The 14,479-nt window shown below is 33.8% G+C and overlaps 1 protein-coding gene across 4 annotated transcripts in view; it reads left to right on the top strand.

Annotated features, from left to right (window-relative positions):
• Positions 1 to 14,479, top strand: part of LOC119641872 (protein dachsous) — a 232,796-nt gene that overhangs the window by 197,844 nt on the left and 20,473 nt on the right. For all 4 annotated transcript variants that reach the window (XM_038040755.1, XM_038040752.1, XM_038040753.1 and 1 more), the window contains exons 3-7: positions 6,870 to 7,053; positions 8,282 to 8,764; positions 9,730 to 9,911; positions 10,028 to 10,600; positions 13,320 to 13,857. In XM_038040755.1, coding sequence (XP_037896683.1) covers positions 6,870 to 7,053; positions 8,282 to 8,764; positions 9,730 to 9,911; positions 10,028 to 10,600; positions 13,320 to 13,857 — 1,960 coding nt within the window. The remainder of the gene's footprint in view (positions 1 to 6,869; positions 7,054 to 8,281; positions 8,765 to 9,729; positions 9,912 to 10,027; positions 10,601 to 13,319; positions 13,858 to 14,479) is intronic.

Here is a 14,479-nt window from a genome sequence, read left to right as displayed (position 1 = left end):
TATTGCCGCCCTGCCCAACAGATCCACGCCGGAGCGACAGAACTGCGATAACAGTTTGGCGGTAATTTTTTTTTCTTTTTCCTTTCTTTTTTTTTTTAATGAACCTTTTTATTGTATTGATAATTAATTATTTATGCTGGTTATCGTAATGCATACTTCCTTGTAAATTTTAATATTCACAGCCAGCTAATGCTAGTCCTTTTTATTACCCTTGAGGGATAGTCTTCACAATTATTTTTTTTTATCCGTTTTATATTGAGCTCGAAAGCCCGTTCGAATTTCACCAGATGCCAAACAGTTCTCCTCGCTATCTTGAAATTAAAAAGCAGACAGACTTCTCATTCTTACTCAATTTCCCTCTTCTTCTTCCTGTTGCTCTCTCTATAACGGCTTGCCGCTACTCTCACAAGAGCAAGCATAGATCCCGCAAAATCATACGATTTTGCCTATGCTTGCAAAAGCAAAAGGAAAAAAAGGAGTACCGCAAAATCATACGATTTTGCCTGTTCTTGTAAACAAGGAAATCAGAGAAGAGTAAAATAAACATATCCCGCAAGTTCATACGATTTATTAGCGGTACCACAAAATCGCATGATTTGTCTAACGGCATGCCGTTATTCCGCTCCTTGCGGTTGACACAGACCGACAGACACCCTACCCAAGGTTTGTTCGCGGCCGTTACAAATTATTAAAATGTGGACTCCCGTCGCGCCTATAAGAAATGTTCGAGCTAATTTTGACCCTAAACGATGTCAATTTTGCTATCGGTGGTTTCAAGATGTCAATGCAGCAAATAACAAATGACATCTGTGACGAGATCTTTCTGTTATAGGCAATTATTGCAATCGTGTTAATTTGGTCGATAATAACATTTACAGTTTAAATCGTGAAATTGGTGGCAGCAGTTTGCCTGTCCATTTCAATCCAAGAGAGCCACGATAGTATAAATCAAATGAACTGCCAGAAGGTCTACGAGAAACATTTAAATTCGTTTCCCATGATCGTAAATTGTTTGGTATTGCAAAGACAGCGCAGGCCTTCACATACGCGCAAATGATTGCAAGACGATGCCTTTCAGGCTTACCCCAAGCTCTCTATATGCATCTCTTCTAAGAGTAGAAGATTGTTATGTTTTTGGGGCTGTACCGAGAAAGGACATGGATTGCGTGTTTGCCAAATGCGTAGAAAGGTATGATATCCATAACGGTCCACGAGCAACAGAGAATTTAATGGCAAGTAATGCTCCTTGAGGCGGAGATTTGCGGAGATTTTAAGTTAAGGCATGGTAGCCAAAAATTATTTTCTTTACAGTTTAGTGTTTAAATTATTTAAAAAACAAATTTTTATAAAGGAACCGGTGAAGGAAAGTAAGAATATGTCTACTAAATATAGCATTCAAAGACTTTGGTAGGGTGATGTGTCTAGTTTTAATTTTACGAGAGTTATCTCAAGATTTGAGCATATCTTTTAAACCCTTAAAAACCTTTCCATGGGGCAAATGTTTTCAACAGAAAATTCCAATCATTACCTCGTTCAAACAAATTAAAATAAGTACAAATTTTTTTATTTTCGCATTTTGTTTCATCTCCGTACCACTGTCAATAGAAGTATTTGGGATGGCAAGCCTTTTCAATTCTGCTATTTTTTTTTTAATGTATATGTGCTTTCACAAATACAGTGAAAGCTGATAACGGTTTCTGCAAATTACACGAAATTTTGCAGATGTGCATTTCTTTCTCTCTTTCATACAATCGGTCATTTAAATTTTGACCGGACATCCGCCTGAGTAACCGGTTTTTAATAAAAGCCGATAGCCTTAGATGCTAGTGCTTTTAAGAGTTTAGTCTTAGAATTTATTTCTGTGGCGAAATTAATAATAATAATAATAATAATAATAATTTTGACCGCGGATCGTCAAGTAAGAAGTAAAAAAGTTTTTTCTTAATATTTAAAATTTTTTCAAAAATTAAACGAAGAGGCTTTATTAAAGTCTTAGGAATGTACTTAATGGAAGACGTGAAAGACGTGACGAATTCTCCCAACAAGTGAAAGATATTTGTCATAAAATCATAAAACTAAAAAGCGCATGATTGGATTGAAAAGTGAGCTAGCTAGTTTGATGGCGAAAATATTCGCACGTATAAATGCCCATTTTAACTGTTAATAATGTAAGTTTTCATATGCCGCATCTACTAAAGAGAATTGAATAATTAAATGAAAACTATCTTTCAACGCTCAATCACGCTTTTCTAGTCTGAAACGTCAACGCATTATCAAAACAACTATAACAAGGTTAAGTTTTTTTTTTTTTTGAATGTTTCCTGTTAATTTTTACATATATTCGTGCAAATGGTTTGAATGAATTTGCAACCTTATATATATAAGTGTATGAAAAAAAAGCGAAATTCCGGATCGGAAGTATATAAAATGTCACTAAACATGCATTGTCTGGCACAACCCATTTCCTTCACTATTTTCATTATCTAAAAAAATTGATTTCGCCAAATGTTCTCCTTCCTCTTCGTCTTCCTGCGCACTTTTTGACAAATATATAAACAGTTTAGTAAATAAAAATTTTGAATTTAATACCTGACTAAATTTACGCGCATTTTGGTATAGCGGCAGCACACATTTCATTCATAACCAATTGTCGTGTGCACATGATAGCTTCGGCCTTTTCTGGCTGTTGATAATGTCTGGTGCGCATGCGAATACCCACGCTACAAGTTACTGAGCAAGATGAGAATTCACAATATTGCATTATGCGGCACTCAGCTATATTTCGCCAAAATTGATCATTTAGTATTTCTTATTAAAAAGTCAACTGATTACAACTTTTTGTGGTTTCAACACAACTTCCATAGAATATTTCTTATTAAAAAACTAATTGATTAGGTTTATAGGGCGCGGATTAACTCAATACCTTTACTTATTGATATTGAGTACGAGTTGTGAAGGCGCTCAAATTCTTCAGCAGTTAAGTTCTTCAAACAGAGAGAATGCGACTTTAATCAGGTAATTTCAAACTAGGTGGAAAGGGCGCAATCAGTAATGATGAAGAAAATAAAGAATATGCGGCGAATTTTGCTATTTTTCAACGTTCTTAATTGCAAAGGGCGAAGTTAAGTGAAAGTCACCTTTAAGGAAGGAAAATTCTAGACACCCAAAGGTTAGATAAACAAGCTCTGCAGAAGTGTTTCAAAAGGTGTTTATAGGAACATATGTGCAGAATGCGGCATCTAAAAATTTTTGTCGGAATAGCAGATAAGTTTACAAGACTAACAATTTTTGTCTAAAAAGTAGAACGACAATGTATTAAACATATATGGCGCCAGAGGAACCAACTACTCTTTGAATTAATATGGTTAACTAAAGCTGAAATGATCGAATTCGCTTAAGAAGAGAGCGAAGAAATTAAGCCTATTACAGGGTTATGTGAAGAATAATCTACAAATTGGCTGAGCCGGTCCACAAAATGACAGGAAGAGCCCCGTTAACGGGGACTATAAGTCACACAGGTGAAGTATAGCTGCAACCTAGGTTACGAGTTTTTTACATAAAAGCGGTTCAGTAGGAGGACACCAAATTTTTTTAAATTGTTAAACCCACATTGTGTTTTTCTACGTAAGCATTTGTTGTTTTATTTTCTTAGTTGCGTTATTTAACTGAATATCTAAAGTTAATCGTTCAATAAATAACACTTTAGAAAACTTTAAAGCAAGAAATGTTCTCTAACTAGAAGGCAACGATTGGTATTCGTAAAAGTGAAATTAAACTAAAATTCTAGATTACACATCAACCTAATATATATTCAAGCATATCGTAGCAATGTGTGCAAGTGGTATAGTCTGCAAAAAAAAAATATACCTACATGGTTCAAATTCGGTAAGGTTAATTTTTATGTCAGTTTACTATGAAATTGAAAATTATATGTTTTTACAGTACAAAAATTCAGTTTTCATAGGAACGGTTATATGTGCCCATAATGATGAAAGTAGTGCATAATGGAAATTTATTATGAATATGAAATTTTGTGTGAATTTCTTAGAATAATGTTGTGAAGTTTGAATTGACTTAGACTATTTTCAAAGTTAACTGAATGCCCAATAAATGACTTAAAGTAGTAAAAAACGATACGTTTTATTAGAACCAATAAATTTAGTGAAATATTCCATAAACATTTGGTAATTATTTTAAGAAAGCATCGATTTCTTAAGATTTGTAAAATGTTCCTGAAAAACTGGAAGGGTGTATGGTAGTAAACACATAATATCTTGGTTTTTTTCCGTTATTACTCTAGTGGCGGTATATAACGGAACTAATGTCCGCATATGTTTGTTCCTCTTCTAGTTGAAAGATCCAAAACGTGAAATTTACAACCATCTAAAAAAGTTTTATAGAATATTTTAGAAGATTCATTTTTCAAGAATCTCATCCATTGAATTTGGAGCCCGCGGTATTTTTTAATCTTCTTGTCGTCGACTTAAGGTTGTAGATGTATTTTGATTTTTTTATTTTCATTTCTATCAACCAAAAATCGTGGTCATTCGGCAGAAGGAATTACCAGATACCAAAAATTTGTGGTCTATCATTTCGAAATTATTATTTGATGACTGAGCAATTTTCATCCATGTCAAAGCTACTTTAGTGTTACGATTTTGGCCTGAACAAGTATCGCGGTAAACTGGACGGACTTCACAAAATAGGGCGTTATGTGATGAGTAGGTGAAAAAGCGGACCAATCCAAAGCATTTTCAACAACGTTCGCGCTTATTTCGAACAAACATTTTGACAATTTACATAAAATCATAGCAATTAAATAAAATTTGAAATTATATGAAGACATAGCTTGCAAAATTAGATGACCTAAATTCATTTCTTTCAAATGCGGTCTAATAGTGACGTAGCTATAACGCTTTGTTTTGCGCTTTGTTCGGTTGTGTAAGATTCATGCTAGATATTTAAGGAATGAAGCAAAGCATGACTCAAAGCCTGATGTCGGTTCATTCAAATTATTGTATGCACGTTATTAATCTCTTAGTGTAACAAAAGCAGATTGCGGCTATTCTTCCACCTGCCCGCCTTGTACACCTCTCAACACCTTAAATAATTCATCTCTTTCTAACTAATAATAAATTTAATACCGTCGAAATCCTAACGATATCCGTTAAGACGGTGGGCTAAGGACATCTTCTCTTACTGATCAAAATCAACCCAAGTCGTCCGAAAACAAAAATCTCCGTGTTCATAATCGTTCGCTGAGAAATTTTATTTTCGTAAACCTATGGCAGTGTGGATATAATTAGGCGTTATTCAATCGGTTTGCAATCTATTGTATATCTTGCAATCTATTTGTATATCTGTTATATAATTTATTCTTAATATCGGACTTTTTAATGCCATAACTTTGCGTATTACGCGTATGTTGCTGGTGTTCTACTTAAATTCACGTTAAATTAATGGTTCATATGATTTGCTTACACACTACCGGCTGAGAAGCTTTTACATATTTGGATCGATTTATTGTAGTAGTCGTAGTCCGAATCCGTATCGGCTGCAAGAATGACTCCCTGGTCTCCGTGGTGGATGTTTAGATCCTTTTTTTATTTTTCTTTTATCATTTTTCTCTTATTTGTTTCTTTTTATATACCAAATTTGTTCCTAAAAATTATTATTATTATTATTATTAATTTCGCCAGAGAAATATATTCTAAGACTAAACTTTTAAAAGCACTAGCATCTAAGGCTATCGGCTTTTTATTAAAAACTCTACCGCACTTGAGATTCGAACCCACGACCATTGACTTGCTAGTCGAGATTCCTCCCCTTCGGCTACTCAGGCGGATTCCTAAAAATTATTTTTTTATTATAAACTACAAACAGGATTTTAGAATAAAAGTAGTTTTAAATCTGTGGTTTTACGTAATTCAGCTGTTCTCAGCTAATTTTCATATATAGTTAACTTAATTAATAATAGCAAAATAAGCTGATCAAACGTTTATAACAGAATAAAGAGGAATGAAAATTTTAATGTCATGCAAATAATAACAAGGCGGCGATTTAAAAAAGAGTAAATAACGAAGCCAACTTATGTAGCGTGATAGGTATTGTTTTTATTACTGGAATCTTAATTTAACCTTCAAATTCCTAGTGCTTTCTCAGTGACTCTTTGGCAAAACAAAAAAATTAAATTTTAAATATTGTAAATGAATAGAAACATATTAGACAGGTTCAACCTCTTTTGAACTGAATGTTGAATACCAAGATTCATAACGACTTTTTCTTGAGTATGGCTGGAATGGTTGCACAATTCGAAGTTCTCTTAGAGTTTGTGGAATATTTTTAATAAATTTTAAATCGACGACTATCGGTCAATTAAGTTGCGAATAATCGAAAATTATAGTCATATACCTTTCCTGTCTCTCTTTCTCAGAGCAACTTTTTCTCACTCAGTTTTAAAAGTGATAAGAGCATATGTGCTGAATGTAAGTTTTCATCAAATACCAACTTTTGCGAACGTTTGAATTACAAGACAACGGATGAGACAGTAGGATCTGATTAAATCAACTGCAGTTTAATTTCTGGAGGTTAAAATCGGAAGTAAAATCGAAAAGACTACTATATTTCGTTAGTGCAGTCCCAAAATTAGGTAGATAAGTTATAAGTATTGATGGCATTATCTTAAGAAAAACAAAATATTTAGTTACAAGCGGTCGCGTGCGTTTGCGAGTAGCTTTAACTCATTTTTATTCACTGGTTGCATTAATATATGATTATCTTCATGATACATAATTGTTTTCGTTAAACGATTAAAAAAAAAAATTGAATTTACATCTTCATTTTTGTTGGTGTTTGTGCCAATGTTGCAGGTGACGGCTGTTGATGCGGATTGCGGCGTCAACGCAATGGTCAACTATACATTGAACGAAGAAAACCAACAAAACCTGACGGAATTTGAGATTCGTTCGGCTTCTGGTGAAATATGCATAACTGAAGAATTGGATTTTGAAAAACGCAACATATACGAATTTCCCGTTGTTGCATATGATCGCGGTGAGTTATTAACTATGTTTTTATCACTTTTTTTTTTTATAATATAACCATTCACTCCGTTTAACACGGCGACTATCAAAAAGGAGAGTGTAAAGAAGAAATAATAAGGAGGTGGCGGCTGCAGCCTAGTGTGGTGTGTCCAATCAATAAAGGTTATACCTTTAACACTTGAACACTCACTACAGCCACAACCAAAGAAAACTCTACCTCGCTTGAGATTTAAACCCGCGACCACGGACTTCATTCTTACCTACACGATGGCTTAGGCGCATAAGACACTAACTAATCGAATGGATTCCTTTTTAATTATTTAAATATTGCTGATTTAACAAAAAAATGTAGAACAATTCCAAATATAATTGTATAAGTGATACTTTTTTTTTAATAGTTTATTTTTATACGTAGCACCGAAGCATAGCGGCATAATCATTTTGGTAAAATGTTTGCAATATGCATTAAGAAACATGAGAGACCCAATAAAGTGGTTATCTTTTCGATTGGCATCAAATTCTGGATCGACACGAGGGTGTCCATCTGTCCGTTCGGGTACTTTTAATATCTGTGGTAAAAAGTTTCCTGGCCGTAAGAATGCGTCTGTCGGCTTCAAATTTAGTAGCAAGAATGGATATAGTGGCTGGCATTAGAAATAAGCCAGATCAGTTGAAAGACAGGCGTACATTACCATGTGAATTAAGAACATCTAAGTTTTTAAGAGCCAAAAAAATTAGTTTTTTGCTCTTTACATATATCCTGTAATGGGTAAAGTAATAAAAATTACCACCGTGCTACAGTATGTGTAGAAAAATGGGAAAAATTGGTTATGGCTAATGCAGTAGAACAAGAACATTTTATTATTCTTTTTTTATGCTTTTAAAATGTGCTGGATACAAAAGATTCGGCCACAACCGAATATAATCGTTTCATTTGTGTTTGTTACGTGAAGACGTCTATACCCACATCGTACACCTGTATACGATTTTAAGTGATATGAGGCCATAAGACTGTCTGCCCGCCTTTCTAAGCTGCAAAATCTGGTGAAGACAATAAAATTTGGTCCAAGATTTGCTAAATACTTAAAATGGTATAAAAGTGTTTGCAAACCTTTCTTGATATGCTTTCAAATAGCGAAATATTGTTCGAATATAATATAATCTAAATTTTTTATAAGAGGTATATACAGGATTCGAATGAAGGATAATATACGTATCCATCTTACATTTTATTGCAGGTGGTCTAAGCACAACAGCTATGGTTAAAATTCACTTGATTGATATTAATGACAATCGACCTGTCTTCTATCCTGGTGAATATAACGTTTCATTGCGAGAATCGACTGTCAGTGGCATCAGTACTTCCATACTAACCGTTATTGCCCACGATCCCGATACTGGACGCTTTGGCGCCGTAACTTACCGCATTATATCTGGGAATGAAGCTGGCATATTTCGTATAGATCGTACAAGTGGTGAAATATTTGTTAATCGGCCTGGCATGTTGACGATGCGCAACCAAGCAGTGCACGTGCTAAACGTAACAGCTAGCGATGGTGGTGGCTTACGAACGATAGACGATGCTCTCGTTAATGTGCGCATTATGGATGCCACACAACGACCACCAATGTTTGAAAAGTTACATTACAATTTTTACGTAAAAGAGGATGCTGATAGGGGAGCGATCGTAGGTTCCGTAATTGCCACGAACACAGATGCTTGTAAGTTGGAAAAGGGGAAGAAAGGAAAATATAAACAGATTCATGAACATGAAGTCACGAAAAGTGCAAAGAAAGCGTCAAAATGACAATATATTTATGTGCAAAGTTGTAAGAATATATTCATTAATTCAATGGCTCAGAAACAAATATTTGGACATTTTATTGATAGCACAAACAAACCGCTTTTCGGGAATACTTTTATTACACCCACAGCAGAACTGATGAAATTCTTTAAAATTTACAAAATTTCATGTTATCTACAACGTTAACAACAATTTGCGAAAATGAAGCAGTAAACCAACGCTAAGTAAAATTTCAACTGTAATCTTATAAACCATCAGAATATAAGCCTTCGTCCTTGTTAGTTTATATTTTTTCTTTTTAATCTTTTAGTCTTAGCTTAACCTTACGTTTACACACTACGGTGACGATCTCCAATACATAAATGCATTATTACATATATGTATTATTTACGCCAACAGACTTTATGAAGGTTTTGCGGTGAGATACCTGCGATACCTTAAAAGATTATTGGCCGGTAGAATTGGAATATGTTAAATACATGTATATAAGGTCCCCTCAACAAAAAAAGAAAAATATGAAAAAGAATTTAAACCAAAATTTTTGTTTTTCGCACCTTGTGCTTCTTTGATTGTTTTAAGAAAGTGTGCATTGTGGGAATTATTAGAATAATGAGTAATGACGTAGTTTGTGTAAATATCACATAATGACTGCGATTCTTTATCTTTTCTTTCTTGTTATTTTATGTTTCCTATATATTTAACTCTATGACTATTTGCGAGAGAAACTTAACTCCCAATATAAAAGTAAAGAATTTTTAAAGTGCACAACTTCCACCTTCCCCCCTCCGCTAAAGAGTTTTGACAATATGCTTCGATTGTGCTTGAATTTTTTCAAATGTTTCCTTTATTATAATGAATTGTCACTTTTTTCTTGTCTTTCAGCAAATGCTAATGGAGTACGTTATTCCATATACTCAGGGGATCCTGATAATTTCTTTAGCATTGATGAGAACTCCGGCAACATAAGAGTAAACAATGACTTGGATTCCGAAATAAAAAGTATTGTATTATTAAACATAAAGGCTACTGCAGGACTGCAAACGAAAAGAGAAAGTCATACCCAAGTAAATGCCGAATGTTTGCATATAGCTATTTTTGAAAGTAGAAAAATTCCCTAAAGCTTTTCGAGTTTTAATTTTTTTGTAAATTTTGTTTTTTGCGCAATTTCACTATTTCGCAGGCCTTTATCACCGTTGAAGATATTAATGACAATTCTCCTGAATTTGTTATAAGTACCGTGCACTTTTCAGTGCCAGAGAATGCTCCATTGGGTAAGCCATTGTATACTGTCAATGCCTACGATAAGGATTCTGGTGAAAATGGTGAGGTCACTTATAAACTGACCACGTTTAGCTCCACAATGAACAACAATGTCACGACGTCTGCTTTGGCTGTAAGTTTACGTTCTAATTCTGTCTCTGCACATACACCACAAAACTTTCCAGCAGCAAATGTGGATAGACCCGCGATACACTACTCTGCTAATCAAGCTGCGTTTGGTAGTTCTACAACCAAGAATTTGTTTACCATCAATGCACGTTCGGGTCACTTAACATTGTTAAGACACTTGGATTACGAGACAGCACAGCGACATACACTAATTGTCACCGCTTGGGATTCGGGCAATCCGGCCCGTTATTCCAACAATTTAACAATAGTAGTGGAAGTGCAGGATGTGAATGACAATCCACCAGTTTTCGAGCATAATGAATATCATATTGAAGTTTTGGAATCATTGTCCGTTAACTCACAAGTAAGTCAACGTGCAGAATTGAAGCAACAAAAGATACAACAAATGGAAATGAGAATAACTCCAAAGTAATAAAAAAAGAAAAATTTAAGTTGTAAATATTTTCAAAAGAAAATTTTACGATCAAAGTATAATGTCAAATATATAATTTTATAGAACCATTTGCATTTTGCTTTTTCAAATATTAAAAATAAATTTGGACTAAAAAGTAAAGTTTTCAAAACAAAAAGATTTAGGACCTAAGCTAAGAGTTGCGAACTACTACGGTCAAAGGAATTTAAAAGCGATTATTCCCTACTTCGGGTAGTTGGCGATGTTTTTTTAATGATATTTGTTACAACCATTGACATATTCGAACTTTATTTAGCATAACATCAAGAGTCAATCATAATACTCTCAACTGCACTCAAAAGGTGACATGGAAGAGTTCAAAAAAAATTTCATACAAATAAGCCTACACAGATTACCTCATTATTTGCATATTTTGTTGTTTAAAAAAAACAACATAAAAAGTTTTGATACATTTTCGTGTTTATTCATGTTGTGCAAACGATTTTCGTCTGCAATTTGAAGCAACGATAAAGCCGACTTATACTCAAAAAAGCTATGAAAAAAAAAACAACTAATTGAATTAAATCGGAGGCGACAATAATAGGACACATGGATGTAAATTAAAATGTTTCTAACATAGATCGCGGACGTTACTACAGTGTTTTGGATAATATGTAACGTACAACCCTTTATTACTCTTCTTTTTGTATAAACGCCTTAAGTAGCGCACGTGTGTTTTCCCAGTTATTTCCGTCAATAGGAGCGGTCCCACGTATTGCTGCGCGAACGCGTTTGTACTTTCAATTATTTTAAAGTCATGCTTGCTTTACAGTAGAGCTGAAAATGTTAATACAAACAGATAGCCTGAAGCATAAGATTCGCGGATAATGTTGACAAAGGCGGAAATACCGGTCAATTATGGAATTACTTGGACATGTTGCTAGCAGACAAAAGTATAAAATGGGTCCAATATCGTTCTATATATTTTATTCTGACGGCCAATTCAGCCTTTTTTTATTTAAAATCAAATAATATTAAAAAAAATAAAAAAAAAAGGAATCGAAAGTGCGATTAAACTAACAGCGTCTTTATTCATATTTGTGTGCAGTGAATAGATCATTATTTAAAGATAATATTTAATACAATTATATATATATATATGGTTTAAACAATTTAAAGTACAAAGATAAATAAATAAACTCCTTATCTGGTTCGCCTTGTACATTTTATCTGGTATCTTTAGATTTTATCTGGGTTACGTGACCCGGTAATTGCCTTTTTTTATTTAATATGTATTTGCCTCTTTCATATCACTTTAGGATGCATCTTTCTTGCATATATTTTAAATTTTTGTATTAAGTTTGCTTTCTTTTTTCCTTTCAACAGCCGAATGTTTGCATTGTTTAAATTGTAGTTTTTTCTCTCTCTTTCTGTTGTTTAAATTTGGAAAATTTCCCAAAGTTTTTTCTAAACAAAGCAAATTGGCGTAATCGAGCTTTCCTTCTCTGTCACATCTTTATCTTTTCTTGGCCTTTTTTTTCTTGAAGACGTTCAATAAGCTTAAATTTTAATGCGTTTTTTCTATTCCATGTTAAAATATCAATCAATTAATTTTTTAATTTTAACACAGTTTTTTTTTAATAATGTTATCTTATTAAAATTAAATATCATAAATTTTGTTTTTAGATCCGCTCAGTCAAAGGGGGATAACCACACCATTTCATTTCGATTCAAAATGCAAAACGTTTTTATTTTATAATTAATTTCGAATGTTTTCTAGAATTTTTTTCCTTACCATGTTTCAGTAAAAAATCTTCACTGCAACCCCCTCTTCTCAACCATCCCAATCAAAAAGAGAAGTCCCCTTCGAAAAAAAAAATTTTTTCTCGATAACTTGATAAAATAACACCAAAGGCCTTTACAACTTCCATAATCTCTCCGTGTTAAATAGGATGTTTAAGCTTTGCGCAACAATACGAATCATTAAACGAATCCCTGACACAACTAAACGATATGATTTCATGTGATTTTAGAAAAATTAATTTTTTTGCAATAATACAAGAATGCACCTAGTAATTGTCATACATCTTACGTCTTTCACCGTTCCATTACATTTTCAACACCAAACAAATATACTCTCGTCGACCATAAGCTGTTAAGTCCACATGAACACCCGTTTATTAGAGCCAAAACTGCAATTGAAAATTTCTTGATGTCTGGCCCACCTTTGGCAATTATATTGTTTTGTTTTATGGGTCAAACAAAACACAAAACAAAGTGACAAAATGATATGTTGACAAAACTTTATTAAAATCATAAGTTTTTTGAAACCGTAACCAAGAACGCGCTAAGTTTCTACTCCACTTTTCCATCTGTAGCTAAGAAATTTGGCAGAAAGAAATCAATCTACGAAGGCAAGAGAAAATTATATCTCCAATTTTGCAGCTAAAACAGATCCGATAGAACAGCTTACTGTACGGCTAAGCACACGTGTAGCAAAACATTCAAAACGGAAAACTAACTTCATTTGATCCAAAAATTTTAAAATATATACGACCTGAACAACTGAAAATGAAAATCTTAGTGACGATACGGCTTTCGTAATAAAATTTTAATGAAAGAAAAAATGCTTGTAATTCGGCAAAAAAATTTATGTGTTTTTCATTTTCAGATTTTGCAAGTAAAGGCTTTAGACAGGGATAAAGGAAACAATGCCCGCATCATCTACAATCTTACTAGTGAATACAGCAATGATAGCAGTGACAAAACAAGTGTTCAAAAATCGATAAATTCAATGAAATTTAAGAAAATTACTACAACGTTGCCATCTGGCTGTAGCTCCAGCTCTTCGACAATGGCTAGCGATGCACATCGATCTTTTGGCATTTATTCAAATAATGGTTGGATTTATTTACGCTCACCACTTGATCGCGAAACGTGTGCTTATTTTGAACTGGATGTGATGGCCAGCGACAACGGCACTCCACCCGTCAAAGCTTATGCACATGTAGTTGTGAATGTCTTGGACACCAACGACAATGATCCTCGCTTTCTCAGTCCAGCTTATGAATTTCACATTGAAGAGAATATGGTTCCCGGCTCTCTGGTCGGTGTTGTTGGTGCAACTGACTTGGATTTGGCTGAAAACGCCGCTGTTAGCTACCGATTGTTTCCGACAAACGGAAGTTTTCAAATTAATGCTCTAACGGGTAAGTTTTCGCTTGTTTTTCCTACGTTGCATTTACGCATTGTTTCAAATTGAAAATAAATGATGAGTTTATAATTAAAACAAGCTAAACTTGATTTAAGTACTATTTGTTCCTCCCTTAACGTATCTTTATTGATACTATTTCCCTGTAGACACATTTGCACCATACCTTAGAAGAGCTTAATTTTCTCTACGCATAAATCAAGTATAAATTTACGTCTGACTTTATGGATATGCGAAATCAATTCACAAATTTTCGCTGCATTTTTCTGTTGCTTCTGCAATAGTCCTTGTGCCTTTGAATACTATGTACCCTTCTTCCGACTTGAGACAGGTTTCTATTTATTTGCCCACATATTCTATACATAAAACACATGGAAAACCATGCTTTTAAGAGCGTAGTACTTATATCATAAACTCGTAGATTTCTTATATCATAAACTCAGCAACCTGTCATCAATAAAACGTCGCCTACTTACTTTTATGTTGATAAAGAAAGGAAGATTTTCTTATCGTAAAATAAAACCTTTGCGGAGAAATGCACAGTATATGTATTGGTTCGGCAACTAATACCAAATGAAGAGAGGCTAGTGATTTTACTAGAATGTGCCTTTATGTTCAAA

The sequence above is a fragment of the Glossina fuscipes genome, unplaced genomic scaffold (genome assembly GCF_014805625.2).
Source record: "Glossina fuscipes isolate IAEA_lab_2018 unplaced genomic scaffold, Yale_Gfus_2 183, whole genome shotgun sequence".
NCBI classification, from domain to species: domain Eukaryota; kingdom Metazoa; phylum Arthropoda; class Insecta; order Diptera; family Glossinidae; genus Glossina; species Glossina fuscipes.
The sequence above is the reverse complement of the archived record's forward strand: the minus strand, read 5'-3'. Positions and strand labels throughout refer to the sequence as shown.